Source organism: Abrus precatorius, unplaced genomic scaffold (assembly GCF_003935025.1).
Source record: "Abrus precatorius isolate BTA unplaced genomic scaffold, Abrus_2018 Scaffold9, whole genome shotgun sequence".
In the NCBI taxonomy this organism is placed as follows: Eukaryota; Viridiplantae; Streptophyta; class Magnoliopsida; order Fabales; family Fabaceae; genus Abrus; species Abrus precatorius.
In genome coordinates this window covers 17332173-17349987 of record NW_020874439.1, presented here as the reverse complement: position 1 = coordinate 17349987, position 17815 = coordinate 17332173, and the positions used below count along the sequence as shown (strand labels likewise).

General features: G+C 36.5%; 1 protein-coding gene across 1 annotated transcript in view; it reads right to left on the bottom strand.

Moving 5' to 3' along the window:
• Window positions 1-17815, bottom strand: part of LOC113850911 — a 105847-nt gene that overhangs the window by 34970 nt on the left and 53062 nt on the right. Inside the window, exons 9-11 of the mRNA XM_027481429.1 lie at window positions 7393-8470; window positions 6801-7243; window positions 5218-6278 (exon numbers count right to left, since the gene is read on the bottom strand). Of these exons, the coding sequence (XP_027337230.1) occupies window positions 5218-6278; window positions 6801-7243; window positions 7393-8470 (2582 nt within the window). The remainder of the gene's footprint in view (window positions 1-5217; window positions 6279-6800; window positions 7244-7392; window positions 8471-17815) is intronic.

The window sequence follows — 17815 nt, the reverse complement described above, 5'->3', positions numbered from 1 at the left end:
CTCAGAACATTACAAGCAGGCAGTGTCATTAATATTAACAATCAAATGAATATTAATACAAGGCTTCATCCTGTAAAGTAGGATGCAATCATGAATTCGTAAGCGAAATGAATTATCACAAACCAGAAATTAAAAGCAGTTCAATACAAATGAAATTGATGATAGCTTTTCACAAATGATAACTATTTTGGGAAAGGTCGATGGATGAAGAACAACGCATCGCATTAATTATTTAACATAAAAATACTTACTTAAAGCAATAGAGATATGGGTTCACAGTTCACACCTTGAAATTAGGTTACTGCTTATTCGCTTGTGAAAACGGAAGCAACACCAAGCCAACATCCCAGCCACACTGAACCAGAAAGGCCGTGAAATCAAAACTTTTTGAGCAAAAGAAGGAATTGTGGAGAAGAGTGTACCAAGTCTCTAAACCAATAAACCAAGAAAAGAAAAAAGAACTAATCAGGAATTTAATAATAAACAACAAAAAATAAAATAAAGTTAAAGGGTGCAGTGGTTTAATCTGATTTGTGGTAGTTGAAGCAATTCAATATGTGCCAACATATTTGAAAAGGTTTTAGGATGTAATAGAACTTTATAGTCCATCTCGATTATATTAATAATAATAAAAAAAAAAAAAATTCATATACAAAGTGCATACAGTTACGTAGAGTTAAATTATCACTAATACTTACATTTTGATCACCACCTGTAACATTCTTTTGGTCAATTGGCTCTTCAAATACAAGATAAATAGTTGTCTTCTTCACAGTGAATCCATTCCCGAAAACAACAACAAAATTCACTTTGTTGCCGGGTTCTATATTTGATATTACTCTTTGCCACTCATCATCATCGTCTTCGAAAGTGGTTAATGCTTCTTTCTTGTAAAGTTGAATGGTAGTTTGTGAGTAATTTATCACCATCACACTTTTTAGGCCTTCTGATATTAAGTTGTCAGGAGCAGAATAATAAACAATGCACATAATTGTTTTCAAGGTACGTCCATTTACTTGAGGAACTTCAAAAAATACAAAAGAATCTTCACTGTTATAAGTTAACCACTCAGGATAATTGTCATTTGGGAGCAAACCAGGTCCAATGGGAGACATTTCCTGTATAATGAACATATGCACATTAAAAAAAGTATTTAACAGTATATTGATACTATTAACTTATTTAATGGTTAATTATACATTTTTGCTTACTAGATAATTACTTAAAAAATAATTGTCACTTGTGTTCCAATCAAGAGCAGAATCAAGATATTAGGTTGAGGGGGTCAAGATCAAATAGTCATTATCTAAAATTATTAACTATCGCATCACTAAAAAAATTAAGGATATTGGGTTGTTATTGTCAAGTTGACGGTAACAATTAATGAAGTTCAATTCAAATCCCCTAATCAATTAATCAAACAAAGTAAATTGGACAGTTATGAAAATGTTTTCAAATGTGAGATATTATAGACAAGTATGCTTTTAGGGATAATAATTAAAATCAATACAATTAATATAATAAGATCTTGTTGTCATGGTTTTGTCTATCAGTATTGGACAAAAATATCTTTTTTCTTGGTTATTAATAAACTCAATAATAAATAAACTCAATGTTCATTTCAGTCCAGCAATAAACTTAATAATACCAAGTTAACTTGCGATGAACTGCTTTAAGCCACCTTTATATTTTTTAATTTTAAAATTATTTTATTGTTATGCTTATTATTTGATGATTGGTTAATTTTTATTTTTATATATATTTTAAATAAATTTGAGAAAAATTAAAGATGACATAATATGATAGGTTTTCATATTTAAGTTTACAGAATGATAAAATAATTAACAAAGAACACAAGTTAAGTGGTTAAAATAAAAAAAAAAATACTTAGTTTTGTTTATGATCGCAAAATATATATCATATTTAAAAGAAAATTTTATCATATTACTACACAATCACTATCCTATACAGTAAATGTTAGACTTTAATGATAAAAAATTTATAAGAGTTTTAAAAATAAAAGTGCAAGAATAAATAAGTTGTCATACCAACGAAGACATAATAATAAATAATTGTATATGATAGAATATTATAAATTATAATGATAGCATCTATTAATAAAAATTCAATTAAAATCATTTGAACACGTGAAAAAAAGAAAAATAAATATATAGCATAACTTTTAGTGTAGTTATAAAAAGAAATAAAAAAAAAACTTATAAAAACTATAATGAAGAAAAGATTACACATTCACTAAATTATAGAAAGAATTCTACTACTTATACACTGTCAATACTCAATAAGCCACTGAGTTAAAGAAGAATCCCTCATAACTAAAGGTGTACGTGTAACACGTATATATTTATCCTACTTGACTCAAGTTTATATTTGTTGGATCTAATTAAAATATGACAATAAATGGGAAAACATCAGCTTAACTCAATTTATTGATAGAATATACTAATCTTAACCTTATGTACAGTTAAATAAAAATAATAATAAAATATAAAATTAAAATGATAGTAAATTTTATAATGCAATATATTTCAAAATAAATAATATAAATATAATATAATATAATGGTGTATAAAATAAATCTTAGAGTATTATTATTAATACATAATTATTAAAAAAAATTACAAAGAATAGATTATTTTAAGTCAAGTTAAAACAATTCAAAGTATAACTTGAACCTATCAAAATTAACTATAGGGATGAGACAGAAAGCAACAACTTAGGTTTTGTTTGAAATTTTGAAAGGAAGAGGAAGAAAAGAATTTGAAGGATAATGAGTTAAAAAAAGAGCAAAAATGAGAATTAATATAAAATTTTCTAAATTAAAAAAATTAAAAATATGAGCTTAAAAGAGTTTTGGAAGATTTATAAAATGTGTCCCTTTCATTTAAAAGCTTTCAAATAAAGATTATAATCAAATAATTATTTTCCTCTTCTCTCTTTCCTCTAAAATCAACGTTCAAACGAAATCTTAGAAGTTTTTGGAAAAGGAAGTTTTGAAGCGAAGAGAATGAGATAATTTTTTTAAATAAATATATTTAAAATTAATATTTTTAAAAAAAATATATAAATTAATATATTAATATAAATTTAATACATTAATCATATATTAATTATCATAAATGATATATAATTTTCTAAAAACTCTCCCTTTCCTAAAGTGATGTGATCCTACACCGGCTAAGTCTTTTTCTTTATCCTAAAAATCAACTTCCAAGTGAAGCCTTAAAAGTTCTTGAGAAGAGAGGTTTCTAAAGGGATGTGAGAAGAGGAGAGAATTTTTTTTTTTAAAAATAAATATATTTAAATTAATTTTTTTAAAATAAAATACATAAATTGATATATAAACTTAAACTTAATGTATTAATAATATATTTATTATTGTAAATAATGTATATATATTTTTAATTTAAATTTTTTTAAAAAAATCCTCCCTTCCCTGCAGTGACATGACCCTGACCCGTACACCCGGCTAAGTTTCTCATCTTGTCAATAATTGTTGTAGACTTATATTCTAAACTTCACTTTTAAATTATACTGTAAATAGTTAAAAAATAAAACAACAATTTATTTATGCATACATGTACGGGCAAGAATAAGAGAGAGTAAGAAAGTGAACCTGTAAAATGCTTCCCCTAAGCCTGCGGGTGACAGAGCAATTCGTTCCGACTTGAAATAAAAGAGATGTCATGGAACTTTTTGAGCTTGAACTCTGACCTTGACAATGTCCACCAAAAACTGTAGAAGTCTTAATATTCGGGTCACAAGATGTGCTTAGTGTTTCTGGGAATTCCTCACAATTTGTGATATTTAAGCTACCCAAAATTTTCTCAACATTTTGATTTAGTTGAACTTCTGAGTCGCACTTCACCCAAAGACGTTGAAGTTCCTTAAGGTCTTTAAGAACAGATGATTCCACAAACTTTTGAGCATAGGATAAGATACTATTTGTTGGAGACATCCAAGACAATATAACAGAAGGAAATATGTCACGCGAAAATCCTTCATAGCCACACAAAGATATATATCCGATGCTTTTTAATTTTATTATTGCAAATGGAACTCTTATTATGCCAGCGTTGTCTGCAATCAAGGTAGTTAAGGATTCCATTTGTTCTATATCCTCTTCCAACTTGTCAATTTTTGTACATCCAGATAAAATAAGTGTTTTCAATGACTTCAACTTATAAATGCTTCTTGGAAGTTTACGAAGGCCTGTACAATGTTTTAAATTTATCAGAGAAACCCTATGAAGATTTCCAATGGTATGAGAAACTAGGGATAAATTTGGACAATCCTTGAGTATTAACTTTTCAAGATTCGGTAAGTATGAAAAGTTTGGAGTTTGTCTCAAATAAGGAGAATGACTAAGATTGAGAATTTTCAGCTTCTCCAACAACTGTAAAGAAAAAATATCTATATTAGAAAAGAAGCCTAAAAAAATAGAAAATCATTAGGATATAATATATTAGAAATAATTATCAAAAGGCATCTATGGGCTTTCTTCCAACTACTTCAACCTTTGTAATATAAGCTTTTGTTTTTATTTTTTGCATCCAAAAGTATGATTAAAATTGGAACTAGTTCATGAAGAAACTGAACTGATGATACCTGGGACTTCTGCCACACTTGTTCCAAATTGGAATATTTTAAGTCAATAGCAACCAAACTTCTTTGATGAAAGTTTGGAGGTGTACATTCTAAAGGAAATCCATGCCAGCAAAGCCATCTCAGATCTTTAGAAAGATATTTATAATCTCCTCTAAGTTGTATGCCGGCAAGTTGAAGCAATTTAAGTCTATTCAATTTTTCAAATGCTTTTGTTTCCAAACTAGTTGTTGTATCCGCTGGCCACTTCAAAGTCAGTCCCTCAACAGTTATCATTTCCTGTGAAACAAAAGAGAAAAACAAAATGCACATCTTATGTAAATGTTAGGTAAAATTATAGTAGAGTAATTGAATACAATTATGAGGTTTGAAATCCATAATCTGTTACTATGAACCAAATATTGCAAAACTGTTAACAATCAAGCTCATTTTCACATTTATTAGAATAAATTAGACAACAAATTCGTTATTATTCATTTTTCATCCTTTGACATCAGATTAGATATTAAAATAAAAAAGAAATCATAGAAGAAGTTCTTACAGGTTTTTTTGATAATAATACTTGATGAATATCCTTGTAAAGCCATAACCTACTGCCTTGCTCCACTATCTTGGTTGATTTTTGGCGAACAATTTCCCTTCCCATGTCTCGTAACAAATCGTGCATTCTAATCTTGTTCTTATCATCAATAGTGATGAGGCTTTGTTGTACAAGAATATTTATTCCAATTTCTGCAAAATGTCCACAGTCATTTAATATTCCAATTGCATCATCCTTTTCCATCCCAATAAAGAAAAATGCTATATCAAGAAATATGTCTTTCACATCATCATCACATAAACCATCAAAACTGATTCTGAGCTTCGTCAATACTTCTTCATCTGGAATGATTTTGAGTTTCTCCAAAACACTCTCCCATTCTGTTGTCCTCCTACACTTGGTCAATAAAAAGGACCCAATGACTTGAAGAGCCAGTGGCAATCCTCCGCAATATTTAACTACATCTCTAGAAAGGATAGCAAAACCTTCTCTTGGATTTGGTTGCTTAAATGCATGCCAACTAAAGAGCTCAAAAGATTCATTTTCGTCCATTGCTTTCATACTATATACATGAATAAATCCAAACCCCCTAAGCAAACTTTCATCTCTTGTTGTGATGATTATTCTACTTCCCTTACCAAACCAATCATAACTTCCACACAAACCTCTCATTTGGTCCAATTTATTTACATCGTCAAGCAAAAGAAATATTCTTTTTTGGCTAAGTCTTTCTTTTAATATCATCTTTCCTGATTCAACAGTATCAATCTTTATCTTGGTCGTTTTGTAGATATCAGAAAGAAGTCGTTGTTGTAAAGAAACTTGGCCATTATTTTGTTCCCAAACTTCTCTAACATTTAGGAGGATACACTTAGCCTCAAAATGGCGACGAATTTTATTATAGGTGGCTTTAGCAATAGTTGTTTTACCAATCCCTCCCATCCCCCATATCCCTAGTAATAAAGGATGCTTTGGTTGATGGCTATACAATAGTTGAATCATATCTTGTACACGAGATTCCACCCCCACTGGATGATCAGCAACGAACAAATCTTTGTTATCCAGCAAATTACTAACATGTTCAACTACTTTTTGAATATCCTCACTTTCGTTCCTATAAAATATGAACTTGTGAGTGTATATATAAGCAATTACATAACAATTTTCCAATATTGGCTTGTATGAAAAGAAAAGGAAATTTTAATGAAAAGTAATATTTGTATATATATATATGAATTGCTAAATTATTTCATAACAAAATAAATTGTGTTTGGACAGAATATTTTAAAATTTCTACAATTCATGTATTTAAATAATAGAATAAATAATTTTAAAATGCTATAGAATTTTAACTAGATAATTTTTATGTTAAATAAAAAACAATTTCTAATGATTTGTTTTTAAAGATAATTTTAAATACAAATGAATTTTTAGAAATTATTTTGGATGATTCTAGGGCAGGATTATTATTAGAAATATCAAATGGATTTGAAACTATTGCCAAGGAAATTTCAAGAGATAAAAAGAACTACACATGAAGTAATTATTAAAAAGGATTAAGAAGACAAAAGACAGATAAATTTCAAAGCATCACAACCAACAAATAATACACTAAAAAAAACGGAAATTAATTTACCTGGAATTTACGACGACAATCCCTGCTCTGCCACCAACTTCAAGGAGTGCCAACTCCCATTTCTTCAACTTCTTTTGATCCACTAAGATTTTTCTCATAAGATCTTTAAATGCTTTTCCAAACTCGCCTGTCTGATTGCGTACATCTGAGGGATCTACTTCATAAAACACAGGCACTATGGCTTTGCAATGTTCTACTATGTTCTCCAACTCTGTCATGCACCATCTTGAACTAGCATAATTTCTTGACAAAACAATCACACAAATTTTTGAGCTTCCGATTGATTGTAGCAGTGATAATGAGATTTGATCCCCCCTTTGAATCTCATCATCGTCTCTAAAAACATAAATCCCAGCATTTTCAAGAGAGGTATAGAGATGTGAAACGAATGATGCACGAGTGTCTCGCCCTCTAAAACTTAAGAACACATCATAGATATGTGGCTGAAATAGAAAAGTAAAATTTTAAAGCTTAGATGCAAGCCACAATTTGTTACATATTTCAATTCACAACCAAACTATCTTTCAAAGTTCTAATGATTATTATGAAATAAGAACCAATGCATTATTAATGTTTACCACATATTAATGACATATTCAAGAAACCACGTCCTGTTACGCACCTCACGTTTCTTCTGTGATTCTTCCCTAATGATTTCTCTTCCCATGTCTTGCAGCAGAGGATGCATTCCAAGCTTGTCATTCTCATCAATGGTTAAAAGGGCTTTGTCTTGAAGGGCATCTATTACATGCTCTGTGACTTGTGTTGAAGTGTTGAATCTATGTATTACATCATTTCGGTCCATCCCAACAAAAAAGCATGTTATATCAAGGAATATTATTTTCTCTTCATAATTCAATTTATCAAAACTTTGTTTTAGAACATCATTTACTATCTTATTGGGCCTTCTTTTGAGTTCTATCAATTGTGACTCCCATGTTGTTCTGCTTTCACAATGCAACAAAGATCCAATGACTTTAAGAGCAAGCGGCAATCCTTTACAATAAGCTACTATCTCTTGTGAAAGTTGTACAAAGGCTTCTTTGGGACTTGGTTGCATAAATGCTATTTGACTAAAAAGCTCAATAGAATCATTTTCATCCAATTCATTTACTCTATATACATGGTCAACTCCAATCACATTAAGTAGATGCCTATTTCTTGTTGTGATGATTATTCTACTTCCAGCACCAAACCATTCACGACGTCCACACAAAGTTCTCATTTGGTCCAATTCATCCACATCATCAAGCACAAGAAATATCTTTTTTTGGCTAAGCCTTTTCTTCAATATCATTTTTCCAGACTCACCTTTTCCTAGCTCTATCTTTGTTGGTCCATAGATATCAGAAAGAAGTTGTTGCTGTAAAGATATTTCACCATCTTGGTTCCATGTTTCCCCAACATTTCTAAGGAAGCTCTTACCCTCAAAAAAATGACCAATTTGATTGTAAAGGGCTACAGCAAGGATTGTTTTTCCAATGCCTCCCATCCCCCATATCCCTAGTAGTAGAGGATATTTTGATTGTTGGTTGTTCAATAATTGAATCACTTCTTGCACACGAGATTGTACTCCAACTACATGGCGAGCTGGGAAGGAATATGTGTTACATACATTTAGTAAACGAGTAACACGTTGAACTACATTCTTAATGTCTTTACTTTCATTCCTATAAATATAAAGATAAAATGCATAAGTGATTATATAACTATTCTTCAACTTGTGCATGTTTCAAAAGAGAAGAAGGAATTTAGTGGGAGGGAAAAATGATAATTGCACAAATATGTGAGTACATGTGAAAATCTCAACAATTTTAATGAAAGATTGCATGGAAATAGGACAAGGAAGTACTTCCCAATAGTTTTTTGCATATAAGATCATGTGAAGAACGTACATATGCAACAATCCTTACTTTTCTTAGTTAGTACTTGATTAGTTTATTTTGAACTCTTTCTTGAAATGAGAAGTAAGTACAAATAGAATTTACAAAAGAAACTTATAAAAATAGTTTTTCTTTGATTAAGAAAATAGTTTTAAAACTTTTAACTTTAAAGCAATTTTAAACTCTAAAATGTTAAATCAAACACAATCTTCATGAACGAATTAACACTGCAAGAAATTTATATAACTTTTACACATCATATATTCAAGGTTAATTGTACTTTTATTATATTTTTTAATTTATGTGTGATTTTAGTCTTCTTAATTTTAACTGTTCACAATAAGTTTAACTAGTTTTCAAATTATTTATGTACTGGGAAAAGAATCAACTCGGTCCCACCATTAGCAAAAAGAAACCGAATACCTACTCGGCATACTAGGCCGGTACCCCTAGTCAGGATTAAAAGGTAAATAATCCAAATTAAAGATAATCAAAAATACTATGGGCCTCAAATGTAAAAATTGACTCAGGCCCATTAGCCCAAAGAATGTCTATAAAAAGAAGATAAGAAATACAGGTTAGTGGTTGACTTCAGATCATTAAATAACATTTATTGTTCAGAACCGAATCCTGACTTTATCATCGGAGTACCTTTTGCAGGTATTCTCCCTATCATCAAATCAGCAGCAGGACGCCTGATCGGAGATTAGAAGACAGCTAACGAAGGAACATTTTGGCGTCCACCGTGGGGCGCGATTAACTTCGTCACTCAGGATTAAGCATGGTAATGACGAGAAGCCAGCAGGAAGGGACCTCTAGGCAACAAATGGAGGGCGTCACATCAGAGGAACTAGTACCGGAAGTAGTGATACAAGGAGGAACGGAAGAAAGCATCCTAGCTGTACTGAGGCAACTAAGGGCAGAAATGGAGGAGATGAAGAAGGATCGCGAAAGGGACGCACTGGAACTCTCAGCCCTACGAAGGGAAAATACCGGCCTAAGGGAGGAAATAAGGACACACGTCCCCTCCCTTACTACCCCCGTCGTCCAAGATCAAGGAGAATCATCAGCGCTGCAAGAAAAATCAAGACAGGCATATCAATCGGTAACCGAAAACGACCGAGATGAACTTATGAACCGGAGCCCATTCGTTCACCGCATTCTAGAAGCCAAGCTGCCCGACAATTGGAGAGGGTTGGTAATAGACAAATACGATGGCACATCCGACCCCGGAGAACAAGTGGACATATTTACAACGCAGGTCGGTCTGTACACAGAAAGCGACGCCTTATGGTGCAGAATCTTTCCTACTTCGCTCCGAGGACCTGCACTTAGTTGGTTCACTCGACTCCCCCCCTCTCCGTCGACTCGTTCGCAACTCTCACAAGACGTTTCAACCTGCAGTTCGCCACAAGCCGGCCCCATCCACTAACATCCTTGGCCCTAGTCAATATTCGCCAAGAGAAAGGTGAATCACTTAGAGCGTTCATGGAACGCTTCGGCAAAGTGACCCTTTCAATCCATAATTTAGAACCAGCAGTGGCTATGCACCATCTAACAACAGCGCTGAAACCGGGACCCTTCGTTAATAGCCTCTGCAAAAAACCCCCAGTCGACCTAGACGAGTTAAGGAGCCGGGCTGCGAAATATATGCAAATGGAAGAACTATCCGAATACCGGAGCCAGGTACGGATGGAACAAGGACCTAACTCAAAAAATGAAGAAAGAAGGGAGATCTTTAAAACAAGGCGGGGGAACGACAGAGGAAAGGAACTCGAACGACCACCACGAGGACCGAAGTATCCCTCCTACACGACTCTCAACTCTAATCAGTCCAGAATACTTGACCAAGCGTTGGCCACAGAAATATTGAGAATGCCTAGGCGTGCTAACACCCCTCCTCGGGCTGATAAAAGCAAGTCTTGCCGGTATCATCAGAACAGGGGTCACACTACCGAGGAGTGTGCGGCACTAAGAGACAAAATTGAAGAATTGATCAAAGATGGACACCTGAAAAATTTTGTACAGACAGATCCCGCAAGGCAATACAACAAAGGAAGAAACAGCCACCCCGATTCACCAAAGAGATCCGACGCCAAAAAATTTGAACGGCCCAGGAGCAGGTCCAGGGAGCCCCCACCAAGAAGATATGAACAAGATAAATATCCGAAGAGGGTCATTAACACCATAGCCGGAGGGTTCGCTGGTGGAGGATCTACCCATTCGGCTAGGAAGAGGCATCTTCGGAATGTCCGTTCTGTGAATAATGTTTCATTGGGCAGCAAGATCCGAATCCCGCCTATTACGTTCACTGACGACGACTTTCAAGGAGTCGACCCGGTACAGGATGATCCCATGGTAATTAGCGTAGACATTCTTAACTGCACTGTCCGAAAAACGCTAATAGACCAAGGGAGCTCGGCTGATATCCTATACTGGAATACATTCAAGCAATTAGGCATCTCAGAACAAGAACTCAAGGAATATCATGAGCCGTTGGTGGGTTTTTCCGGGGAACGAGTAGAGACCAAGGGGTGTATCGACTTGTATACGACCTTTGGATCAGAGCACGAGGACAAACGCATAAGAGTCACTTATCTTGTAGTACATGCGAACACATCTTATAATATACTACTCGGTAGACCGTCCCTGAACAAATTGAAGGCCATAGTTTCCACTCCGCACTTGGCCATGAAATTTCCGTCTGAAAGAGGCCGAATCGTTATCGTCCATGCCGATCAAAAAACAGCCAGGGAATGTTACTTCGCAAGTTTACGCCTTAAACCCTTTCAGGGGAATACCCGGGATGTCAATATTGTATCCCCTCGGTTGGAAGAAGAGTTGGATGTTGAACTCGATCCTAGAGTGGATGAGGAGTACCGAGTCGAGCCCAATGAAAACAAACAATCTTTCCAACTAGGAACAAGGCCAGAACAAATTGCGTATTTGGGGATCGGTTTGAACGAGCAAGAGAAAGCCGTTCTCCAAAAGATGCTGGTAGATAATGCCGACTTGTTTGCCTGGAGAGCCTCGGATATGCCTGGCATTGATCCAGCATTCCTATGCCACCACTTATCGGTCTATAAAGGGGCCAAACCGGTAGCTCAAAAAAGGAGAAAAATTGGTGGTGATAGAGCAAAGGCGGTAAGAGAAGAAACCAGCAAACTAATACAGGCCGGTTTTATCCGAGAGGTCAGGTATTCAACATGGTTAGCCAACATTGTCATGGTCAAAAAAGCCAATGGCAAGTGGCGAATGTGCACGGACTTCACGGACCTCAATAAAGCATGCCCAAAAGATGCATACCCCCTACCAAACATTGACACCTTGGTTGATGGTGCTGCCGGTCACAAAATACTGAGCTTTTTAGATGCTTATTCTGGGTACAATCAAATACGAATGTACCCCCCCGATGAGGAAAAAACAGCATTCATCACAAATTCTGCAAATTATTGTTATCGGGTGATGCCGTTCGGGTTGAAGAATGCCGGAGCAACCTACCAGCGACTTATGAACAAAATTTTTGAAAAACAAGTGGGTAAATGCATGGAAGTGTATGTAGACGACATGGTAATTAAATCCCTTGCATTAAAGCAACATCTTGACCACTTAAAGGAGGTATTCGGAGAAGCCAGAAAACATGGTATGAGGTTCAATCCTGAAAAATGTACATTTGGTGTAGCTGGCGGTAAATTCCTGGGCTTCATGTTGTCCGAAAGGGGAATTGAGGCAAATCCCGACAAATGTAAAGCCATCATCGACATGGCCAGCCCTCGCAATATCAAGGACGTGCAACGACTGACCGGGCGGATTGCAGCCTTGGCTAGATTCTTGCCAATAATGGCAGAAAGGTCTCGGCCTTTCATTGAATTGTTGAAGAAATCGCAAAAATTTGCATGGACCAATGAATGTGAGGACGCCTTTGTACAGTACAAGCATATGTTGGCCGCTCCACCTACGTTGATTAAACCAATTTCGAAACTGGAAATGATTGTTTATTTGTCCGTGTCCGATCACGCCGTCAGTTCGGTCTTACTTCAAGAAACACCCGAACCAAACCCCGTATATTTCGTTAGCAGGACACTTCAGGGTCCTGAATCTCGGTACCAGTTAGTGGAGAAAGTGGTACTTGCCTTAGTCCACACAACTCGTAGGTTAAGGCACTACTTCCAGAGCCATCGAATGATAGTCCGTACAGATTGTCCGATGGCCAAAATTTTGAGAAAACCAGAATTGGCTGGTCGGTTGGTGACATGGACAATTGAATTATCCCAATATGACATCCATTTCGAGAACCGACGCCCCCTTAAAGCCCAGCTATTAGCCGACTTCATCAACGAGTTTACGACACCACATAATACCATTTCAGACATGTGGAACCTACATGTTGATGGATCATCAAATCAATCAGGCAGTGGAGCGGGGGTCATTCTTGAAGGACCAAATGCGTTCGCCATTGAACAGTCTATCCGGTTCGGATTTAAGGCATCCAACAATCAAGCCGAATATGAAGCTTTACTCGCCGGTCTCAGACTTGCAAGGGAAATGGGGGTTAAACGCATTACTGCTTGGAGTGATTCAAAAGTTGTAACCGAACAAGTAAATGATACCTATCAAACCAGGGACTCGGTCATGCTTAAATATTACCAGGAGGTTAAGAAAATAAAAACCAAGTTTGAGGAGGTATACATTCGGTACACACCTCGAAACATGAACGCACGAGCCGACAGGCTAGCTAGGCTGGCTAGCCAACGGAAACCAGGGCAGCTGCAGAGCATGGTTCACCAACAAATCCCCCAACCTAGTATCACCAAGCGAGAATGTATGGACATAGAAAATTCATCCCATAATTGGATGACCCCCCTGGTCCAATACCTCACTGATGGCAGTCTCCCACAGGACGCAGCAGCAGCTAGGAAAATTAAAGCACATGCAGCCAAATACCTTCTTCTCGGTAAAGAATTGTATCGAAGAGGAATTTCCACCCCCATGCTTAAATGCCTAGAAGACGATCAAGCTAAGTACGTGATGAGAGAAATCCATGAAGGTATTTGTGGAACCCATTCGGGCGGACGAACTATGGCAGCCAAAGTGCTCAGGGCCGGATACTACTGGCCAACAATAACTCAAGACTGTCAATTGTTTGTAAAAAGATGCATTCCTTGTCAACAACACGGCCCTCACCTCCACCAACACGCCGATACCCTTCGGCACATTATCGCTCCTTGGCCCTTCGCTATTTGGGGAATGGACCTCCTCGGCCCATTCCCCTTGGCAAAAGGGCAATGTAAATTCCTCCTCGTCGCCGTGGACTACTTTACCAAATGGATTGAGGCCGAACCCCTAGCATCAATCACGGCCCATAACGTGCAAAAATTCACTTGGAAAAACATCATAACACGGTTCGGTCTCCCTCATGCACTGATTACAGATAATGGGCTTCAGTTTGCAAATCGAAGATTCAACGAGTTCTTGGCTGGCCTGCATATCAAACATAGAGTTACATCTGTTGAACATCCGCAGACGAATGGCCAAGCCGAGGCTGCCAACAAAGTGATCTTGCATGAATTAAAAAGGAGGTTGGGTTCGACAAAGGGAGAATGGGCAGAGAAGCTGCCTGAGATTTTATGGGCCTATCGGTGCACGCCGCAGACCACAACAAAAGAAACCCCCTTTCGGCTTACATATGGTACTGATGCCATGGTACCGGTAGAAATTGGAGAGCCGTCATTCAGGAGAGAGAATTTCAAGGAATCGGCCAATGAAGAGGCTCTGGCCGTTAACCTGGACTTGATAGATGAGATCCGTGACCGCGCTGCCATCATGACTGAGGCTAGTAAAAGAATGATGGCTAGAAAATTCAACTCCAAAATAAGTCCACGACAATTCTACAAAAGCGACCTAGTGTGGCGAGTAACCGGGGACGCGCGCAAGGATCGACAAGAAGGGAAGTTGGCAGCCAACTGGGAAGGCCCCTTTCGAGTAGCAGCAAGATTAAATAATGGAGCATACAAATTGGAAACCCTGGCAGGAAAATTAATACCAAGAACCTGGAATGTCACTCATTTAAAGCATTATTATAGCTAAAAACTTGTAATACGTTCACAGGTGTACTCTTTTCCTATCCCAGGTTTTATCCTCTTAAAAGAAAGAGAAAAGGGGTTTTCTTGAGAAGGTTTTTAACGAGGCACCTAATCAATAAAATTTCTCTTTCTTCACCTATACGGTTTTTTACGCGTTATATACCTTTCAAACACCATTCCCTCCCAAGTTTTCACTTGGCCAAGGTTGAATGGTTTCCCTCCCGAGTACCCCACTCGGTCAAGGATGCAGCAATGATATTCCCCTGCCGAGTACCCTCACTCGGTCAAGGATGAGATAACACCATTCCCTCCCAAGTTTTCACTTGGCCAAGGTTGAATGATTTCCCTCCCGAGTACCACAATCGGTCAAGGATGCAGCAATTATATTCCCCTGCCGAGTACCCTCACTCGGTCAAGGATGAGATAACACCATTCCCTCCCAAGTTTTCACTTGGCCAAGGTTGAATGGTTTCCCTCCCGAGTACCCCACTCGGTCAAGGATGCAGCAATAGTATTCCCCTGCTGAGTACCCTCACTCGGTCAAGGATGAGATAACACCATTCTCTCCCAAGTTTTCACTTGGCCAAGGTTGAATGATTTCCCTCCCGAGTACCACAATCGGTCAAGGATGCAGCAATTATATTCCCCTGCCGAGTACCCCCACTCGGTCAAGTGTGAATTATTTTTCTTTCAAGCATCTCTCTACTAAAGGTCGACATATCTCAATCCCGAATACTCTTATGCTCGTCAAAATTAACAAATTAGGAGGAGTTCTTAGTTAAAGCTAAATTTTTAAAAAACGAGACCATCTCCTCGGCTAAAAATGAGTATATTAAAGGTAAATCGTATCCAAGTTATTTGGCTAAGTATGATAAGCATATCGTAAATGTTGTTAGGACAAGTTGCGTGACAAAATATAAAGCATGAGAAAAAGGATAAATTCTATTTCAAACAAAAAACTGGTTACAAAATGTGGGCACTAATGGCCCATGAATACAAAGGAGGAGTAATTTAACTCTCTATTCTCTCTACCGCCTCGGGAGCGGCCACCTCAGGGTTGGCGGTAACCTCAGGGAGACGTCTCGGCACTTCGACGTCGGGTTCTACATCATCCTCAACCTCGGTGTAAGGAATGAACCTCCCGCCGAAAAAGTCCTTTGTAATGTCAAAATGAAAACCTACCGGTACTTGGCAGAACCCATGACACTGTCGAATAGCGTGGTTAAAACCGGCTTCATGCTCATAAGATACTTGCTGAGAACACTTCTCAGCAAAGTTTCTCATCTCGGTTTCAGCCTTTTGCCTCTCCAGCGCCAGGGCCTCTTCCATCTCGGCAGATTTGGCCCGTAAAACCTCTTCCATTTGACAGGACTTTGCCTTCAACGCCTCCATCTCCTCCCCCCGGACCCTCGCCACTCCCCTCGGTTCCATTCATAATATCAACCTCAATGGTACCCGGCCCCGAGACATCCGACAAGGAATCCTCCCACTCAATACGATCAACCATGATAGAAAAGAAGTTAAGAAGAAAATGAAACGCACCTTGCTAGTAGTCGGTAGAGAAGAAAAGCCTAGGATCTCTGAACACTAGTCGGTTTGGAGCAAAGATATGCAGGGTTCGGCACAGAGCAAAAGAGTAAGAAAGGAATGAGGGACCACCACATATTTATAAGGGGCTGATGTCGGGCAAACGAAAAGACGCCCTTTCATTTCAAACCATCAGATCCCTTCCAGATCAACGGAGGAGATGGAGCACCCCTTCGTTTCACATCCCCTCTGGCAAATCCTCAAAAACCAACATTCTAGAATATTCCTCAACAAATTTATAATCTCGGCCTATACCGTATTGTTACTAAACCGACTACTCCTCAATGTAAATTAATACATCAAACGTTACCATTAATTGAGACCGGACACCCCCACGATGACCCCCTCAGTACAATAAAAAGCACTCCAACCGGATACCTATATTACCATCTCCATTTAAAAAAAAAAAAAAGCCCTTGCTTCGTAACTCGCCGAGCTTGTGGGACTAGTGTACTGGGAAAAGAATCAACTCGGTCCCACCATCAGCAAAAAGAAACCGAATACCTACTCGGCATACTAGGCCGGTACCCCTAGTCAGGATTAAAAGGTAAATAATCCAAATTAAAGATAATCAAAAATACTATGGGCCTCAAATGTAAAAATTGACTCAGGCCCATTAGCCCAAAGAATGTCTATAAAAAGAAGATAAGAAATACAGGTTAGTGGTTGACTTCAGATCATTAAATAACATTTATTGTTCAGAACCGAATCCTGACTTTATCATCGGAGTACCTTTTACAGGTATTCTCCCTATCATCAAATCAGCAGCAGGACGCCTGATCGGAGATTAGAAGACAGCTAACGAAGGAACAATTTAAATTAAGTTTCTTAAGCTAGAATGTCATCTAATTATTAACAAAAGTATAATAAAAGAGTAGGGATGACAATGGGTAAAGTACCCGATGGGTACCCGCAAAACAAAATTTACCCACAATGAGTACGGATATGCGTGTGGATAAAAATTCACAAATTTTAATGGGGATGGGTGCAGGTATGGGGGGTATCTAAGTACCTACCCCGCTCCATACCCGCATATATATATATATATATATATATATATATATATATATACTTGAATTTTATTTTACAATTATACATTGAATTTTTGTATTATTATATTACTTATGTGAAATTATATAAGATTAATATAAAAATATATTTAATAATAAAGTAAACCAAAAAATTTATTTTAGTTTATATTTTTAATAAAAAAATTTATTTACTATTTTATATCATTTAATTATTACATAGTTAATATGAGATTGATTTTTTTTTAAATATTATTTATATATGACACACATAAAATATTTTCACATAAATATTTTTATTAATAAAATCATATTGATGTTTAAATCATAAAGTGAATGATAAATAATAAATATATTGTAAATATTTTATAAATTTTACAATCACTTACTATTACAGTAAACTTATTATTTATTAATAATATTTAAATTTTATT